Source organism: Monodon monoceros, unplaced genomic scaffold, assembly GCF_005190385.1.
Source record: "Monodon monoceros isolate NGI ecotype Baffin Bay Population unplaced genomic scaffold, NGI_Narwhal_1 Super_Scaffold_11, whole genome shotgun sequence".
NCBI classification, from domain to species: domain Eukaryota; kingdom Metazoa; phylum Chordata; class Mammalia; order Artiodactyla; family Monodontidae; genus Monodon; species Monodon monoceros.
Genome location: NW_021703767.1, coordinates 89312000 through 89333199, shown reverse-complemented (window position 1 = coordinate 89333199; position 21200 = coordinate 89312000). Strand labels below are relative to the sequence as shown.

At 36.3% G+C, this 21200-nt stretch overlaps 1 protein-coding gene across 4 annotated transcripts in view; it reads right to left on the bottom strand.

Annotated features, from left to right (window-relative positions):
* TBL1XR1 (transducin beta like 1 X-linked receptor 1) overlaps positions 1-21200 on the bottom strand; it is a 191568-nt gene that overhangs the window by 19160 nt on the left and 151208 nt on the right. For all 4 annotated transcript variants that reach the window (XM_029214587.1, XM_029214588.1, XM_029214590.1 and 1 more), the window contains 7 exons: positions 13109-13254; positions 10758-10980; positions 9888-10020; positions 9359-9500; positions 6645-6708; positions 6443-6540; positions 5140-5200 (listed from right to left, as the gene is read on the bottom strand). In XM_029214587.1, coding sequence (XP_029070420.1) covers positions 5140-5200; positions 6443-6540; positions 6645-6708; positions 9359-9500; positions 9888-10020; positions 10758-10980; positions 13109-13254 — 867 coding nt within the window. The remainder of the gene's footprint in view (positions 1-5139; positions 5201-6442; positions 6541-6644; positions 6709-9358; positions 9501-9887; positions 10021-10757; positions 10981-13108; positions 13255-21200) is intronic.

The window sequence follows — 21200 nt, the reverse complement described above, 5'->3', positions numbered from 1 at the left end:
ATTTACCTCCTGCCCAAAACAACCAAAAAAATTACAGAATATATGAAATAATAGTTCAGAACTCTGGGCACCAGGCAATAAAGGACCGTGGTTCCTGAGAGAAGGGAAATCAACCAACAATGTGCCTCTATAACTGCTCAAACATATGATCTGGAAAAATGTCCAGATCTTGGCACAGGGAAGAGGAATCTCCCTAGGAAGAGATTAATGAAATTCCTGAGCGGAAGAGATAAAGCTCAAAATGTGGAAAACTGAAGGCAGCTAGAATTCCCAAAACTAGAAGGGACAGAGCTATGCAGACAGAGAAAGAATGCTGAAGACCTGAAGTAAGCTGAGTACTAATCAGCACAAGTATCTGAAGATACTAGCTGAGACCTGGGAAAGAGCCACACAAAAGAATTAGAAGAAACAATGCCTGATACTCAAGATTGGGAACAGTGTCTAAATCCACCAGACTAGAAAACCTTTTGATTCATGGAACACTGGTCAGAGTACATCTAGGTTCTTGCCTCATTACCAGGAAATAAATAGCCCTACGCCGAGCACTGTTTCACTGCCATTTAACAAATCTTACAAGCATGACCCAAAAGGATCAAACCATTTCCAAGTAATTTAACTATGTCCCAGAATAAATTCACAAATACTTATAAGAATACAGAAATATTCAGCAACTAACGACATAAAATTCAAAATGCCTCACTTCCAATCAAAAGTAACAAGGCATGAAAAGATGCAGGAAAATATGACCAAAATGAAGAGAAAAATCAAATCATAAAAACTGACCTAGACATTAAAGCACTTGCAACTATATATGGTTTGTTCAAATAGTTAAGTAGCAACATGGAAGACGTAAAAAAGACCTAAATCAAACTTCTAGAGATTAAAACTGAAACACGTGAGATAAAAAACGTACTGGATGGAATAAACTGTAGATTAGATGCTGTGGAAGAAAAGATGTGTGAGCTTGAAAACAGCAGAGATTGTGAAAAAAAGAAAAAAGACTGGATTAAAAAAATGAATGGCACATCAGTGTATTATGGGACATCAAGCAGACTAATAAACATAATCAGAATTTCAAGTTAAAAATAAATGTTGGGAGGAGGTAGATCATTTTTTAAAGAATAATGGTCAAAAAAATTTCTAATTTGAAGAAAACGATGAACGAAGAAATCCAAGAAGCTCCAAGGACAAAAAACATAAAGAAAACTAAACCAAGGCACAACATATGCAAATTGCACAAAATCAGTCATAAGGAGAAAAATCTTAAAAGCAGCCAGAGAAAACAAGACAAGAATAATAAGGATAAAAATGGTAGCAAGTTCAAATTGAAACAGTGTAAGTAAGAAGAGGACAGAGCAACCTTTTCTTTAAAGTACTGAAAGAAAAAAACCCTACCCTGTCAACCCCAGAATTCTATACCCAACAAAAATATCTTTCAGTAATGAAGGTGAAATGAAGACTTCTTAATACCTACAAAAGAATTCGTCAACATAAGATTTACACCATAAGGAATGTTAAAGCAGTTCAAGCGGGAAATAAATGATACCAGATGAAACTATGTATCTGTGCAAAGCAATGAAGAGTTGGAAATGGTAACTATGGGTAAAAAATTTTATTATTTAACCCCTTTAAAATATCACTTGAAGGTAGATGGTGGTAAGTTAAAGATGTGTACTATAAATCCCAAGGCAACCATTATAATAAAAGATTTACAGTTAATAACCCACCAAAGGAGGAAAAATGTAATCACACAAATATTCAATTAATCCAAATGGAAGCAGAAAAATAGCAAAAGAAGATGAGATAAATAGAAATACGATTAATTTAAATGCAATCATTATCAATAATCACATTAAATGTAAATAGCCTAAATACTGCCATTAAAAGGCAGAGGCTGATATTGAATGAACAAGCAATATATGATGCCTACATAAAATATACATCAAATGTAACAAAATCAATAGATTAAAAGTAAAAGCATGGAGAAATATATACCATGCCAACACTAACCAAAAGAAAACTGGAAGGGCTACATTAATGTGAGACAAAGTAGATTTCAGAGCACAAAAAATAAAATGGAAAAAAAAAGAGGGCCGCTAACAAAATGATAAAAGGGTCAATTCAACATAAGGTTGCAACATTCCTAAACGTTCATGCCCCTAATAACATTGTTTCAAAACACATAAAGCAAAAATTGACAGAGCTTCAAAGAAAATAGAAATTACTGTATTTTCCAATTATTGTTGATGATTTCTATACCCCTCTCTCAGTAACAGATGGTCTAAGTACACAGAATAATCACTAAAGGCCATAAAAGATTTGAACATTATCAAACAACTTGACCTAAATGACATTTATGAGAACAATGGAATTAAATTAGAAAGCAATATTACAAAGATCTTTAAAATTTTTCCAAATACTCAGAAATTAACACACTTCTAAATAACCCATGGGTCAAAGAAGGAATCAAAATTACTCCAGAAAGTATTTTGAACTGAATGAAAACACATTTGAAAAATTGTGAGATGTCACTAAGTAGTAGTTAGAAGTAATTTATAGCACTGAGTATCCCCATTAGAAAAGCAGAAAGGTCTCAAATCAGTGACCCCAACTTCTACATCAAGCAAAAAGAGCACGTTAGATTGACACTGAAAGCACGATACATAAAAGAACAAATTAATAAATTAAGGAATTCATCAACATTAATAATATCTGATCTTTGAGGCACACTGCCAAAACAATGCAGAGACAATCCACAGACTATGAGACAATATTTGTAAATACCTGATCAGACTTGTATCCAGAATATATAAAGAGTTCACAAGACTCAATAAGAAAACAACAAAGTTAAATTAAAAATCCAAAGATTTGAACAGATACTTCACCAAAGGAGACATACAGATGGTAAATTAAACCATGACAAGATGCTCAACACCATTAGTCATTAGGAAATGAAAATGAAAACCACAGTGAGATACGACTACATGCTCATTAGGGTAGCTACAATGAAAAAGACTGACCACATACCAAGTGCTGGCAAGGAAATGGAGGGACTGGAATACCCACTGCTGTTGAGAATGTAAACCAGTTTGGAAAACATAAACTTTGGAAAACAGTTGGGCATTAACAAGTTAAACACAGACCTACCATATATCTAGCCATAACTTTCCTAGGTCTTTACACAGAGAAATGAAAAACACAAGTTCATAAAGAGATAAGCACAGGAATGTTGATAGCAGTTTTATTTGTAATAGCTAAAACCTGGAAACAACTCAAATTTGCTTCAACAGGTAAATGGTCAAACAAACTGGCATATCAACATAACAGAATACTACTCATAAATCAAAAGAAATACAAAATAATTATGCAGAGTGAAAGAAACCAGACACAAAAAGAATACATACTGTGCGATTCTATTTATATAATGTAAACTAGTTTCTGGTGACAGAAAGACTATCAGTGGCTACCTGGGGAAGGGGAAGGGAATGATTTCAAGGGGGTAGGAGGAAACTTCTGAAACTAACAGATGTACTGTTTTGAGTGTGGTGATGGTTTCAGTGGTGTGTGTGTGTGTGTGTGTGTGTATACATGTCAAAATATATTACACTGTGCAATGTAAATATGTATACATGATTTTACACCAATTATACCTCAATAAAGCCGTTTAAAAAACCAAAAAAGCATGACAGGAAAGAATACCATGGGTAAAAAGGTTATTTGTTTGTAAAATGACTTCAACACCATCTACCTCATTGGGCTGTAGCCAAGACTACATGGGATCGTGTATATAAAGAGCATCATCTCCAACACAAAGGTGGTACACATTATATAGCAGCTAGTAACAGTGCCACACACACACACACACTTATTTCAATTTTCCATCACTCCTAGGATGTAGGAGAAACTTTAGGCAGAACAGCCAGAGGACTAAGAGAATTCCGTCTGGGTGGGGACTAGAAGCAAAGGCAAAATGGGATTAAAACAGGTAAACAAAAACTGACATGTAAATGCTTATTAATGTGGTAAGTGTTAATCAAGCTGAAATGTTTAACATAATACTTGCAAAATGATGTTACTCAGATACTACTGAAAAATCATTTTTGTACCTTATTTGGCTTGCTTAATCACACTAAATAGAGAAATACAAAAAAGCAAAACGCCAGAAGTTGTATATTTCAATTTTAATGGTAACACTGTACCATTGGCTGTTTGTAAAAAGTATGTTACCAAAGATTTGAAAATAACCAGAGTTACTTAAGTCAGGCTCCAATGCAAAACTCTACCCAACCACAACAAAATCTTGCAAAATGCAATTAAATCAGGCAGTACTAAAACTACTGTTCTAATAGTTATTAGGCATCTTGGTCCAGTTCAACATCAGTTCCTGTCCTCAGGAACCTCCCTGAAAGTAGGCACAAAAGTTCTAGGCTGCACTAGAGTGTAGGCACTAAAATCCAGGTGTCTCTACACATCAGGATGTATGCCCTGTTGCATGGCCGTATATCATGGAGAAAGAAGCACACTATCTTGGGGATCATATTTATCTGGTTTAAGTATCAATTTCTTAAAAGAGAAAAACATCTAAAGCACCAAAGTTCCAACACTACCAGGAAAGCCTAATAATTTTTATTTTAGGTAAGCAGGTGGACTGATTTAGATACATAAATCCAAAATGAAAAATGACAATATCTAAATTTGCAGGAGTTTATGCAGTATTTTCATATATATGTCTTACGCTCTTAACAAATGGTATTGTTTTTAATCCCTCATTTTCAGATAGAGAAAGTAAGGCTCAGAAAGGTTCAATGACTCGCTCAATCTTAAAGCTTGTCAAGTGGGGTGGAATCGACATTCACACCTAGACCTCCTGACTCAAAAATCTATGTTCTTACCATTAAATATTACCAACTCTAATTGCACCAGGCTGCAAATGCTTTTTTATGGTACATTTCACAGAAAACATTTGATGATCCTCTGACAATTAACTATCTGAAAGTCAAAGAACATCAACTCCTCAAAGGACTAGTAACAAGACTGATATTGGATATTTCAAGATTTTAGATGAATTATACGCTATTAAAAGTTTAATTAGGAAAATAGAAGTAAGTTCTAATTCTCATGTAAATTGTGAAGATTTACCTGAATGAAAAGGAAATTGTTGTTTGGCTTCACCAGTATGTGCATCCCAAATAATTGTAGTCTGAGATAGAAAAGAAAAATATACTGCTAAGAAGCTAGAAAGAGTTTACCATAGATGCATAAATTAGATGCCTAATTATATTAAAGCAATATGAAATGTCACAGTACATTTAATTTAATTTTTTAACATTTACCTTTAGTACAACGAGGCTACATTCCACTTCGGGGGAAGGGGAGGAGAGGGATGACTAATTAAGCTGTTTAATTTTTCCCTGGTGACTTTTTATCAGTCAACTTACTTCAAATAACAATTACTGTTGTCTAGAAAGTACCAGACATTATATTAGATTGCTTAAGAAACTCCACTGCAATAGTGTATTTAATGTAAGATTTTTATAGCTGCTTAGCTGTAAGGAGGCAAATTTTTGGTTAATAAAGTTAATCAGTTAATTCCCAATATTAAGATTTTTAACACTCACATTTACCTATAAAGGCAGCTTGAATTCTGACAATAAGTAAAACAATGTCTTTTATATTACATCAAAGTATGACATATAAATCTGAACAGATATATTCACAATTCCTTTAATACCCTCCCATCACTAATTTCATAGCTTTGGGGTGATAAAATATTGTAGACTGGCAATAACTATTAATAGGGCGCTTCCCTCCCATTCCTGGCCGCCTTCATTTTTCTTCCTCTTTTTTCTACTTCCCTTTTTGACAATATACAGTTAACTCTTTAGTGTGTACTTTCCTGTATTAGAATAATCTTAAATCTGTATTCATTTTGGGAGGTGTGATAAAGGCAGTAACTTAAGAAAATGAAGGAGAAAGAAGGCCATGATTTCAACCTATCCATATTTACCAGTCTTGTTAGGTGAAAAGAGCTGGAAAGATCCGGCATTTCTTACATTTTCAATTAAACATTAGGAGTTCAGCTAACAGACTGGCTCTAAGATTTCCCATGAAATCTCTCCAGAGCCATACTCACTGATGAGATTAACTAGAAACTGTAGAAGGGAGGCAAAAAGTATAGGATGTATGACATTCATTATGGCTCAAATTCCCAAAAAATGAGGAGTGGTCACACAGATAAAGAATAAAAGGCATCTGAATGAGCAGATTCAGGAATGAGTTGACAGAAAATCTAAGAAAGCATTACTATTCCTATCATGAATTTATATATGAATTTACCAAATATGAATGTTTTCTTGTTTATGTGATTAGTAGAGAAAAACATTACTTTCAATTATACTCTTTTAACAAATTAACCTTTACAGAAGTTAAATATTCTTTTTACCTTGTCTACTCCAGCACTTAGGATGAAATTTCCTTTCTTATTCCATTTTAATGCAAATATAGGGCCTTTATGCTGCCCCAAGGTGCTAGCAAGGTTACCTAATATTCAAAAGGAAAAACATTAAAATTACTTTAAGCTTTATAACTTAGATCAACAATAACAACAAATGAAAGATAAAAAAAAAAAAAAAAGCTTCATTTACCATCTTTAGTCCATATTCTGGCAAACCCATCGTAGGAACCAGTTGCTAGAAGTGTACCTTCACTCTGTCAGAGAAACACATTTCTTTCAATTATATAATCCAGAAAGGGTGTTTAATTTTTATTAAAATATATTATGTTTAAATCCTAAGTACAGCAGATCTGTGACATTCTCTGCTTCAAAATCTTCAGCTTTGTCTATTTGGAAGTGCCATAAGAGGCCTACAAAACACCCTTCACTGCTGTGAAGCTAGTAATTTTGGCAGCATTCAGTCAGTGTGCAAGCCTCATACCCAAATCTCAAGAATGGCAGGAACTGCTCTGGAGCAGAATCAACATCACTCTTATGTATGCTAAGGTCTACTGCATTCTCATAAATGCACCATGACTAAAGATGGGGGTGGGGAGGTGGACTGGGAAGGACATCAAAATCATAATCTTATGATGATTTTATAAAAGTAAAAAGCAAAATCTTCCAGAATATTTCATTACGATTAGAAGTTTTTATATGATCCTCCCTCTAAATCTTTTACTGTCTAAACTGTGTGTGTGTGTGTGTGTGTGTGTGTGTGTGTGTATGTTCCAAACAATATTGTTGTTTCAGATGATCAGATTCTTAAGTATCACTAAATGTTTCTTTCCTTTGTTAATTCTTTCCCAATATGAAATCCTTACCAATAAAAATAGCAACACAAGAAAAACAGCCAGAAGAGTGTAGGCTGACTTTACAGTTAATGAAGTGAGTACCAACTGTCAGGAACTACTCTATACTATGAGAAGAAATCCATACCATTTTCTCTAACCTTATATTCCTCTACTGTGCCTTGAATAATGGTACAACAGAAGGACTCGATAAGGCCTAACTTATTCTATGGCAATGCAAGTTACAGAGTACGTTACACAGACTACTGCTGGGATGATTAAACACTACTGGAAAGACAGAATGAAATCCTGCCTTACTCAGTACTTTCTGATGCTTTTTGGCAGGGCACCGAAAACAAGATCACCTTTTCCAGACCTCTCAAGCCATCTAGCTGCACAAGTAAGTGACAAACAAATGCTGGTTCTAGGGGTTGTAGACTCAGTTTTGCTAGGATTTGGAAATCCCCTCTAGTTCTATCGCAGGAAGAGGGAGCAATGTCGAAGCCAACAGCAAAAGCTTATTTCCAGACTCTGCACAATGGAAAGTTTTCCTTTAAACTAATGGTCCCCAAATGGTTTACAACACGGACCGCTAAGGTAGGAAAAGAATACTTTGAAGATCATACATCTCACAGGCTTTTGCTTTAATCATGGAAATGAGCCATTAATCAATAGTAACATTTTCCCCTTTTAGCAGAAGATTTAAGTTCATAGTGAATAATAAATCTTTGAAAAGTTCACACTTTTAAAAACTTTAACTTGCAGTTCAGAACCACCAAGCTCAACAAACCATTTGTTAACCATCCTTTTCAGTGTAAAAGTATAAATTTCATTAAATTAACACGGTCTCTGAGCCAAACAGCTTAAGAAGGCTGTAACGCCTTTGACCTACGATACAGTAAGGTCCCATATTAAGAAGATAATTCTTAGTTCTGACCCTACAATCAAATAATGCTAAAATGTGCTAAACCTCTTTTCATTTTTAGAATTCTCAACTTTATAGGAGGGGAAGGATAAATACATTGCTGGAAATTTAGAACTAAGAACACTAAAAAACCTTACCTATGAAATCTGGAAAGACTTCATAGAAACTGAGAACTTTAGCTAGTGTAATCATTTTTAAAGATAGATCTCATTTCCTGGAATGAGATTTGGAAGATTCTTTGGAAAGCCCCACAAAAAGTTGTTAAACAGAGGCCAGAGAAGGGTGTCCACTTGCTAAGGAAAGGACAGCTGACCCCTAAAATTCTTGGTAACACTGATATAGTCTAAGAGGCTTCTTAGAATTGGCGGCGGGGGGTGGGGGTGGGGGGTTAGGTGGTGCAGTGGGGGGTTGTTAAAAAATGGATGCAAAGTTATAAGGAAGAAAAAAGGCAACATGGAATAAAGGAAAAGGTATAGAAACTTTAAAAATGCTAATTTCCACAAAGTAATCATGGGAATGGAAACAAACAAAGCTGTTAATCATATATTTGAGACTGAAAGGGTGTAGCTTTATCAATAATGAAATCAAACTTCCTGGTAGGTCAGAGTAGTCAAAGGTGTTGAATCAGAGATTATAAGATTCCTACAGCTAGGATAAAGCTTGTAATCTAGACAAATGGTTCCTAAAAGGCAGCTGGCGATGAAGTTTTCATCAGTTCACAGCAAAATGAGAAAACAAGAATGTTTTTATTATACAGATTTCTCTTATACCCCCAACAAAGGACTTAGTAGTTAAGAACTCAGTATATGTGCCTGTTATTGGTTTTCATCTATTACTTCATTTACATAGGACCATTACACTTCTACTTTACATGTGATGAAAATGCAGTACAGAGTGACCGACCACCAATTATACAAAGGTTCTACAGCTAGATAAACTGAGGAGCTGGAAGATGAACCTTGGTCTGAGTGCTCAAGGCCAGTCTTTGTTTTAAACACATTTGGGGGTGGGGACTTCTAGTCTGTTGTTCTTATTGGTGAAATCCAAAAATATCTGAACAAACTGACATACCCTGTGGTTAGTCTGAGGCTCAGAGAGGTTAAGTTTATTAGTAACTACATCCATCATGGACAGTACAGTGATACTCACATTCCAATCTAGAGATGTCACATCCTTGTTGCTTGGGACATCTTGCCCTCCTTCTCGTATACAATGTCTAAGTACTAACTGTGTGGAGCCACTAGTGCTATTTTCACTAAGATTCCATATCCTTGCTGTTGAGTCTCCAGACCTATAAAGTATGCAACATATTTTAAATCCTCAACGTATTTTAAATCCTCACGATATTCTCAAGTATTCCAGAATCAAGGCAACAAATTAACATTCTACATTAATAAGGCAAATAAAAACTAGACTGTCAGGGATGGATTTCCATTTCCAGTGTTCTTCTCAGTCTCCATTTTGGGGGAGGGGGGGTGGCAAACACTCCTGAGGTAGTAACTTTTAACATTAAAACTTGTAAGATTGCTTTATGAAGAAATAAAGGTTTACAGAGGCAAAATGACCACAAATAAGCAACAAAAAAACCTGAAAATGTACGTAATGTATTTATAAAATATGCAATACTTCAGTCAGATACTTTTAGAAATCCATTTTAGTTTCACTTTGAGAAACGTACCCTGATGCCAAGAGATCACTAACGGGGTTCCAGGCACAGATGAAAACTTCAGATTCATGGCCCCGTAACACAACTGCTTTATTCGGAGGGATTTCAACATCCCCATCCACTTCCATCATATCAGTATGATTATCTGCATCATGAGAAATAAATGGAAAATTCCAGTTAGGGAATATTACAACATCCTGGAGAAAAAAGAAGAATTCTTAACTAGCAAATACCTCCTTCATAATATAGTGTAACTTTTTTTCTTCCACTATGTCAGGTAATGGTGAAAATGACTACACAGCATTTATCACTTGAAAAATAAATTCCTATCTTTAGTTAAGTACGAACATGCTTTTTTCAAAAAGAGATGTGCATCTAAGTTTGTGTTCAGAGATGGGGTTCGCAGGGAGCAGGAATAGAGGAAGACTGTGAAAGGAGGTTAGACCCAAACATAGCTAAAATGAGAAAATGTTTTGAATTAAGTATAATCCATGCCAACACTGCTCTGAGTTTCTGCCAGTAGGGGCTGCTGGTATCATTCATATAACATCACGGTTGCCTTTATATCTCCACGTCAAAGCTTCATTGTTTTTGTTAATGACTAGTGTTACAGATTATATTTAGAAATGAAATGCAGATATGAAATTCACTTAACAATACAAAAGTGGTTTCTAAATATGTAAAAAAGAAAATAAAATCCATGAAAGTAAATCTAGCTTTATGGAGCTTTAGGCATTTAAAAATCTGAATTGTGTGATACAGGTTAGGGGAACAAGTTGCAAACATGAAATAGATAATGTTATTTCAGCTAAAATGAGGCACCCCCATAAAGCAAGTATCTTTTCTGCGAAGGAACTTAAAAAAATTCTTCTCTCAGCTCACTTGCTATAGTATGTGCTCCATTCTCCTCCCCATTTGCCGTGTTTTCTCCATTTTTTGCAGATCCTTGTTGGTTTGTTGCAGCTGCGGCAGCTGCAGCAGCTGCCGCTTGTTGCTGTGCAAGTTTATCTCTGTAAGCTTGTTGTCTTGTTTGTACTACATCAGGCATTACGGCATCTATCAGTGACAGAGACTCTATTGGTCGACCATCAAACAAGGTACCATCCTGGATTTGAAACATTGTGAGAAGAAAAAATCAAAGGTAACACACTTAGAGTAATTTGCATTCATAGAAGTCAACAGCAGAAATGGAAATCTTCATTCCAAGAAAAAACACTTTCAGATAATTTTCTGAATGCATGTAAGAAGGAAAGGAATCAGGAGGGAAGAAGGAACCTACAAGATGCACCGCAAACAGCTGCTTAAATCCTCCCCACAGAGTTCATATTGTTAGATGCTGCACAGACTAAAGCTGAAATTTTCAAAGGAATAAAAAAAGTAGGTCTGTATGATAAAAAAGGCTTATTAATTATATTCCGAAGTTCTGTTAGTCAAAAGCAATATGGAATAGTTCATACAATGATAAGAGATTTGGTGCCACATTTTAGTAAATATTCAATACTTCTTTACAACTAAAAACTTTTAAAATAGTTTTGTTGAACTCAAAAGTTTCTTGTGATTTGATTAAGATATTAAAACAGAAATATACATCAGATATTATGTTATACAAGCATCTCATTTTACTAATGTTGAAATATGAGCACCACAAGGTTAAAGACTTGCAGTTCCACAGCTAGTCAATGGCAGCTGGAATCTGTTAACTGGTGCTATTGAAAGCACACTCAAAAGACCAACACTCCCACCATCGCCTGGTTAACTTGTTATAAATGTAGATTCAAACCTACAGAATCAAAATCTCTGAAGGGCTCGGGAATCCCTGTTTTAACAAGCTCTCTGGGGGAGTCTTATGCACACTAACATTTGAGAAGTACCGCCATAACTCACAGGCTAATGCTCTTTAATTTTATCAAGTTGCTATAATTTTCCAAAGCTCCTCTCACTGATATTCGGAAGTTCAAAATGAGTTCTTCAGCAAGCACAAGAAGAGACACAGATACAGAGCAAGTCAGAAATGGAAACAGTGCATATTAGACAGGAATATGCACATGTGAAGCCTGGCTCACTTAAGCTAGTGAACATGCACTATTGATAATCTACAGCAGTGTGATGGGGTGCTCCGAGTTACAAAACACAGCACATCTTTCTGAACTGCCAATTGTAATGGAGTATTTGAGGAGTAGGAGAAAGTGTTTAAACTTATAAGTAACTTAAAAATATTAAAACCAATACAGCTACATTGTGGAGTACTATATTAAACCCACAAAAAAATTTTTCAGAAAAAATGAGACTTCATCTCTGGCCACTGGTACAAATTGTTTATCATCCTCTGCAATAAACGATACTGTTGGGAGAGAAAGTGCTAAAAGACAATGAGGACACTTTTAATTTAGTATTAGTGGATTTTTCAGTTATAGACATGAGGAAACGAAAAAATAATCAATTTAACAGACTATATAATTATAGTAATAAATAGTGACGTAGAAACCATGGATGCTTCAGTTTTTAAAATACCTGCAAAAGGAAAGCGGGATATGTTAATCTCTGAAATGAAAATAAGGCAAAAAAGCTCCACTTGTCATAAATCCTGACCACATGTGAAGATTTTCAGCTACACCAGGGTTTGCAAACTCCTTCTGTATAAGACTAGACAGTAAATATTCTGGGCTTTGCAGACCATAAGGTCTCTGTCACAACCGCTCAATGCTGCCACTGTGGCACAAAAGCAGCCAGATCCTATGAAAATGAAGGAGCATGGCTGCGTCCCAGGCAAACTTTACAGAAACGAGCAAGACAGGATTTGGCTCATGGGTCATAGTTGGCTGACACATGAGTTAAACTGCCTATACCATACAGACCTAGGTAATAGTAGCAAGAGTTGTCTTTAATTATAAACTTCCTTCCAAAATCTGTTATAACCAAATAACCTGAGAATTTCTAACTTCTCAATCAATTATGCTCTCCGTATGCCACAGCACAATTTTCTTATTTTAAAGAAAATTATTTCTTACTGTATACTTATAAAAACCATGTAAAGAGAAGTAAGATAATGGCTCTTACAGTTGGGAGCCAACATGCCTTGGCTGTATGACCTGACCACCACATTAGGAATAACGCCCTTCAATCTTGTTTACCTGGTGAAGCTGAAGTCAGATAATGAATGAGTAAGCAAGATACCAGATACTGAAGGAAACATTTAGGAGTAAGAATCAGTATTTGAGCTAAGCCTTCCTTACCTCATTAATACTAACTTCTGCCTCTACATACTGGAGACCTTTCTGGATGATAGAAATCAATGCAGCAGGCGGGACGAGGGCACCATTTATGTTAGACTGACTGATATGGCTTTCTATACCAAAGGTGAACGCTGAATGAGAAAATCCTGAAAGCAAAAGAAAAGGTATAACAATTTATTCTCCAAGTGGCAACATGCTATGTGACACAAATGAAAGACCTCTACAGTCTTTCAAAATCACATTCCACCCATCTGAAATCCCAGACTGTTAGCTAAGGTTAAATATGTTTTTAAACAAAATAAGTATCAAAATCCAAACAAGTTAACCTTTATGTATTTTCCTTTTCACCTTAATTACATAATGGTGGCACATAATTTTCCTCAACACATATAGTATCAAACTTTAAAACTGGAAAAAGGCCTTTGAAGACCATGTGACTCAACTGCTTCGCTCAAGATAATTTAGCCCAAGGTATACTGACATTTAATATTTCTGTAGTATATTTAAATTTCTACATATAAATCATCACACACCTTATAAATTCAATATTTTGCAGGTTATTTTTAAAAACTACCTAGGAAATTAAAAGCAAACTAATATAAGGAATGAAAACTGAAATTTAATAAAGAATAATAATTTGTATGCTTAAATGTCATTGTATGTATGATTAAGTGTTAAAAAAAATGTTACTAATTCTTTGCTACTTAGTAATAACCCATCTAAATGAAAGCTTTAGAAAATGAAGAGTTGGCAAGTGAAAATCCAATTTGATTGTCCAACAATTCAATTTTAATTTGAAATACTTAAACCAAAACATTCACATAACAAAAATCTCTTTACGCTGGCCTTGATTTTTTTTAACTAAAGTCAAGTCCTAATTCAAAAGTAAAATTCTAGTAAACTGATAGGCCCAAGGGTGGTTATTTTCTTTACCAACATTATCATCCTCTGCAGAGCTTATCATTAAATAGTAACTGTCATTAATGTATTTTAAATAATTCAATTCTACATCTGTACAGAATGTTAAGAAAGTTTCATACTCAATAAAGTAAACGAACATGGGCTTATTTGGGTCTCGGTTAAACGAATTTAATCCATATAATGTGTTATCTAGCCTGTCTATCCTAGCTGTTTAGTGCTTAATTAGTCCATGTCTTTTTCCATTTTGTGCTCCCTCTCTCAGGCTCCTTGTGGCACTTACCAACAGTCTATAATAAAATACTGTGGGCTCACAAATAGCATGTGGCTAGGAGAAACTTCAATTGGTTAATAGAGAGCCAAAGTACACCAAGGTTGATTTTCCTTAGGGGTGCTCCTTCCTTACCTCTTTGGGACACCTAACCATTCCTGTAAATACCCATAGTGAGAAGTAAAAAGATGTTACCTTTAAGACTTGAATTTTGACTTCTTGATTTCGCCCACAGACAAGATCATTATTAAACGCATGTACAGTCTGCCACTTAACCTGAGCTCACAAGGAAGGCTAAGAAACATACAAGTAAAAAATGCACCATTTTGCATTGTCCCTGTCAGGAAACCCACAACTACTTGAGCGTGAGTAGACTCCAGATCACCAGGATAGGAAGCTGAGAAAAAAGACTGGGAAGGATGGGGAGAAAGGGTGAGAGATACAGCAGTGAAATCCATGAGCAGTGAGGTTGGAGACTCCTGTTCTCAATTTCATATCCCTCCCCAAATAAATTCTGCAGTAGATCATAAATAGAAAAATAAAGCTAAACAGCCTAGTGGCTTAGGGATTTTAAAAGACTTCAAGATAGATGATATCACTTACAGAGGGCCTATACCATGCACACACATATACTTTTATTACTTTATTATCTGAATTAGCAGGTGTGAAAACAGTTACATAGACAATAAGGATTCATTCAGGGACCATGGCTGTCACCACGGCGTTCTCCCAGTCCTACTGAACAGTTAGAATATGGTCAAGGATAAAGTTAAGGCAGAGCGAGCTCCTGTTTATTAACAGAAAATAAAAGACTGCATCATTGTTCTTGTTTCATCTCAGGGTATTAGAAAGTGGCATCAGTAGTGCATGAAACATTAAGACACTTTATTAGCAAGTTATTTTGATCTTCATAAGCCTTCTAAATTGTAGCAGAGTCTATGATTTCTGTACTCCAACTCCTAAGTACAATTTAAATAATCATGAATTACACTTAACCCTGTTTAATTAGATGGTAGAGTCCAAACTTATGTCAAAGAATATCCTAAGAGTTGCAGGTAGAACGATGTCAATTTTTGGCTGGAATGTTGCCTATATCCCCAATTTTTTTTGTGAGGTCAGGTGCTCACTGCCATCTCAAGTTATTACGTATGTGCTTAGAGTGTTCTCAAATAGCAAGAAAACAACCCTAAAGCGGCCATTAGCACAGTTTTGGCACTTATTGCTAATGTTTACCCTAAAGAAGGTCCATACTTAAATGCTCTGCTGTAAATACATGCTGAACTCAGCTATAACTTTTTATTTCTAGTTACAGCATTACACGACAGCTTAAAATCATTATGTTCAAAACTACTCTTCTGGGCTTCCCTGGTGGCGCAGTGGTTGAGAGTCCGCCTGCCGATGCAGGGGACATGGGTTCGTACCCCGGTCCGGGAGGATCCCACATGCCGCGGAGCGGCTGGGCCCTTGAGCCATGGCCGCTGAGCCTGCGCTCCGCAGCGGGAGAGGCCACAGCAGTGAGAGGCCCACGTACCGCAAAAAAAAAAAAAAACTACTCTTCTTCTTCCCCTCCCTGAAACTTCTTTTTCCTTAGAAATTTCTCACCTTACTTTGCTATACCTGAAGGTCATCCTAACTTCCACCTCAGCCCCTGGCATTCCACCATTTTGCCAAATCCTATCAATCCTCCCCTCTGGTCCCTGTCATCAGCTTTCCTTTTGTGCCAGAATGTGGAATTTAGTCCCCCACCATCCTCTGCCTGGACTACTGCTGTCATAGGTTCCTTTCCTCTGTTCCCCAGTCCAGTACGCTTGCTACACCATAGCCAGACTACTACTTGTAAAACAAAAACTGATCATGCTGGGCTTCCCTGGTGGAGCAGTGGTTAAGAATCCACCTGCCAATGAAGGAGACACGGGTTCGATCCCTGGTCCGGGAAGATCCCACATGCCGCGGAGCAACTAAGCCCGTGCGCCACAACTCCTGAGCCTGCGCTCTAGAGCCTTTGAGCCACAACTACTGAAGCCCGCGTGCCTAGAGCCCGTGCTCTGCAACAAGAGAAGCCACCGCAATGAGAAGCCCACGCACCGCAAAGAAGAGTAGCCCCTGCTCGCCGCAACTAGAGAAAGCCCACGTGCAGCAACAAAGACCCAACACAGCCAAAAATAAATAAATAAATTTTAAAAAACAAAGTATGTTTAAAAACAAACCAAAAATAACTGATCATACCACTCCTTTCCTGAGTACTTTCAATGATCCTTTTGACCTTCATAATCAAGGCCAAACTCCTAAGTGTGGCACACAGTTACTTTTGTAATCTTGACCCTACCCATCTCTCCAGGCTCATCTCCCCAATTCCACCCTCCCACTCTTCCCAATGCACATTAAATTCAAGTGACTGCCAACTACAAGGTAACACCTAGAATATATTGTGCTCTCTCATGCCTTTGGGCCTTATGCGTTCCTGTGCTCTTTTCACCTATGTGAATAGAGGTGAAGTCCTTCCTTCTGCTGCTCCAGGGCTGATCATTCTCTTCTATAACTTGTATATGTATAGCATCTACGGGTTGTGTGTATGTATATGACTAACAGACTGGGCTGCCTGAGGATGGGGTTTATGTCTAGTAATCTTTCAGTTCTGGGAAACTAGATGTCACCTAATTATACCAGTGCTCAAAAAACATTTGTTAAGTCAGAATGCAATTCTACTGTAATTTATCTTAGCACATCAGGAAATCTATGCATCTAGGAAAAACATACGACTTAAATCTCCCTTGAGAAACTAAAACCTGAACCAGGGTTATGCCAAAATATATTTATTTGCACTTAACTGTAAATATATATGCAGGCAATACTTTTTCAGGGACAACTTTTGATCTACATGGTAAAAGGCAAAAAGGATCAACTTAAATCTGTGAAATGCTGACGTCTAGCCTGCTTGCCTAATACAGCATCCCTTGTTTCCAGGGGTAGAAGCAAATGATATAAATAATACTCTGTATAAAGATTTTGTAATCAAATATTCTACACATTCACTAGCGTGATTAAGATTTGGAAGGTAGAAAAGGAATTCCAGAGAGGAGTAAGGCTGAAAACCACACAGTTCAGTATACAGTAATTCAGTGACATTCAGTGATAAAGACCAGCAGTGGTAGGGGGTCTATGTGGAGTTACCCTTGAGACCATGCACTGTTCCCATGTAAGAAATGAGGTCACAAGACCACCATTTTCTACATATTGCTTGTTTCAGGAGTGCTTTCCCTTGGCATGACAGGGATTATATTCTCAAAGGGAAGTCAAGTCCTCTAGAGCCTGTCTCCTTTGCAAATTGAGAATACAGGACCATGAAACGGGGCCTTGAACACGGTTATGGTGTAGGGTGTCTGAACAAGGGGGTGTCTGGGGGGGGCGGGGAAATGCAAAGCTTAACTACTATCACAGCACAGTGCCCTGGTCTGGAAGCAAAATCTGATTTATCCAAGGTCCTTTTTAAGCTTCTGGTCAGAAAAGCCCAGAAAGTTATATCCCTGCTTCCATCACCATAACACTCCCTTGCCCCCAAATCTGTTTCCAATTCTGTCCTACAGACCCAGAGCTTCGTTTACTATAAAAAGTTCCCTACTTAAATGCTTAAAGGTTTTAGAAAAGGTAAAAAGAAGTAGAGGAAAAAATGCTATAGGGGACCTTGTATGTTGAAGAGATAGACCTAGCACTTAAAAAAAAAAGGGAAGAAGAAGAAAAAAAAATACAATACCAAAACTCAAATACAACTGTTAAAAGTTTTTATTTCCAGGCTTCCCTGGTGGCGCAGTGGTTGGGAGTCCGCCTGCCGATTCAGGGGATGCGGGTTCGTGCCCCGGTCCGGGAAGATCCCACATGCCGCGGAGCGGCTGGGCCCGTGACCCATGGCCGCTAAGCCTGCGCGTCCGGAGCCTGTGCTCCACAATGGGAGAGGCTGCATTAGTGAGAGGCCCGCGTACCGCAAAAAAAAAAAAAAAAAAAGTTTTATTTCCTTCTTTCCAGCACAATACACTGGCTATACAGTTTTGTGCCCTTAAAGTATATATAGAACTATGAACATTTGATATGAATTATATTTTCTGAAATAATTTTATTATCATAATATTCAGCCAATAAATGTACTTAGCTAGTAAATTATTCATCCTATGGCTGGTCATTTGGACTTTCCCAATATTCACTATTTAAAAAGACTCTTACCTCAAATATCTATGTGTATAGGCTTTTGCCATATATATATATATATATATATATATATATATATATATATGCTTTTCTCCTTAGGATGGAGTCCCTCAAAAGTAGAAGGGGACATCAACATTTTAAAGGAAGTTCATGATTGCCAAATTGCTTTTCCAAAAAATTGTACAAATTTATAATGCCATCAGCAATTTATGTTTCCTTATACCCTTGCTACACTGGCTATTCCTAAAAAAAACAAAAAGATTACTATTAAGATTGAACAAGTTCTCTGTTTGGCAACTATTAAAGGACCTTTGTCTTTTAACAAGTATGTCAGTAGGAATGTGTAATAGGAATTTCCTTTATCAGCAAAAAAATAGTCAGCTTACAAAAAAGAGGAGAAAAACTGATTTGGAAGTATAAAAGTATAGTAATTACCAGCATTTATGACAACTGCTTGCTGTTTGTTGCTAAGGAGTCATGTGTAAAACAACTCCGTGTGTCAAATCAATGTTACTGCATATTTTATTTTATTATAAAGCAAAACTATATATACCTACTTACACTCTTGTAACTGACCATCTACTCATAAAAACTGAAAGAAAGACTCACGGTGGATATACCAGATGCTGAGCTCCCCTCACTCCCATTCTTCACGGCTAGAGGCACATTACTGATAGCCAGTTTAACCTAACTCCATCCCGCCTGCTGTAAAAATCTGTTTATAAATGGCACCAGCGGGGCATATGTAGGAAGGAATGTTTATCTAGCCCAGTTCTGAGTCAAGAGAAACCACACTGTCATTTTATTGCTGATATTTTACTGCCCGTTGTCCGGGTTAATACAAAGTCACTAAATGAAAAAGACAAATGAATGGGCTCTTTGGTGTTGTAAGTCAGAACCTTAATGTTATATATAAACATTCAGATTATTTTGTGCCCACTATGATCACGTTTAGATTTCCAAATTAAGTGTGTGTTTGATGTGTGATCTTAAAAGCAAATGTAACATTTTAAGTAAGCATCATGTCAGAAGAAGTGGTGTGGTACATGGCCTATTTCCTAGGAGACACAATATCCCTCTGAAACGATTAGGAAACAGTGGAGAGAAGTGGGGTGCAGTAGAGACAAGACGATCTTTCATGAAGCAAATGCTTTAAGCCTACATACATCATCACCTTCTTATAAATGGAGACTACATGGCAAGATGAATCTTAGTTCTAAAAACATGAGGATTTTAAAAAATAACAGTACTCAGAATCACAATCTAGAAAATTACTCAGTAACAAGCACATGTTGTTTTTGCATTTTCCAGTTAGTTTTCAATCATAAGATGCAACCGTTTCATAGCATTCAACATTCAAGTTCACCATAAATATGTTACTGAGTTCCTAAACATGTAACAGATGACAGTTAAATCTAGAATCCAGAATTCTCCCCTAAACCAAATACACAATTTAAGCAAAATAAAATTTCATCTTAAACAAAGCAACAAGAAAGACGGGTGCCACAAAGTTCACAAGTAATTGCCAGGAACAATTTCTTTAGGAAAAAAAAAACAAAACCTGTGAATAACTACAGGAGAGTCAAGTGATACAAAGGGGGAGCAGATGGGGGGAAGGAAAATTTAACAGATGCAAACCAGCTTAGCTCTTCTAAAATTAACACTGCATCAGGTTCTGTTATATACAACTAACTATAGTATGTACCACTTAGTACTTATTCTGCATATGGTTGCTAGATAGGAGTTGTTAGGGCAATCAAATTATTAATGGCCTTGGGTGAATGCTAATTAAAGGGAGCATACTGAATCAAATCCATCATTACTTACAGTACTACATGTCTAATACACTCAATTTCCAAGTCATCTCAAAAGAAAAAAAGAGTAACAAATTTTATTCCCCAGGAAATGTGTTAAATATGAAAAGTCTAGTTCATAATAGTGCAAAATGATGATGACCAAAGTAATATGTTTAGGGTGAACTTTCTAGAGATAAAAATAAGAAAGACAAAAGTTCCAACACAGTAAAACCATCCCACAATAAATAAACTTTCCTCTTAATTAATTTTAATGAATAGGGAAGGATGGTTTATTTCAAACGAAGTTTATAAAACATCTGAGGCTATCACACTATAGTCCCTTTCCAACAAGTAACAAATTTTATGAATGAGAAAATGGGGAGCTCTGAGAAGTTATGTATCTGGGGGCGGGGGGGGGGTACTTTTAACAGGTAATATTTTCTAGTGCTGATAATATTCGTAATAGAAGATTTAGCAGACAGTATAAAGTATTTAAGATTAAAACAATTTAAGTGATTTTATTTCCTCTGGAGATGGATACCACAGTCCAGTCAACATTAAACACTGCAGAGAATATGAGAAGCTCTTACTGAAAACATTATTTCTAAATCACACATTTATCAAAAAAGAACAAGACTTTCATAAGGTGTTTTTAGACTTTCTGAGAACTTTTCAGATAATGAGACAAGCAGGAAGGAAATTTTATTTTCCTTTGTGGCAGGTCTTTACAAACCAGCCCTTTGAATGTCTTGGCACAGATACTTTCTTTGCTGTAAATACTTCTTTTCTTCGTATCTCCTAATCCGATTCAGTACTCTTTTAGAGGGAAGGTAGCAATATTAAGATTCTTTCTTCTGCATTGTTTTAAATCTTTCAAGCGAAATAACTATGGCCTGAAAGTAATTTA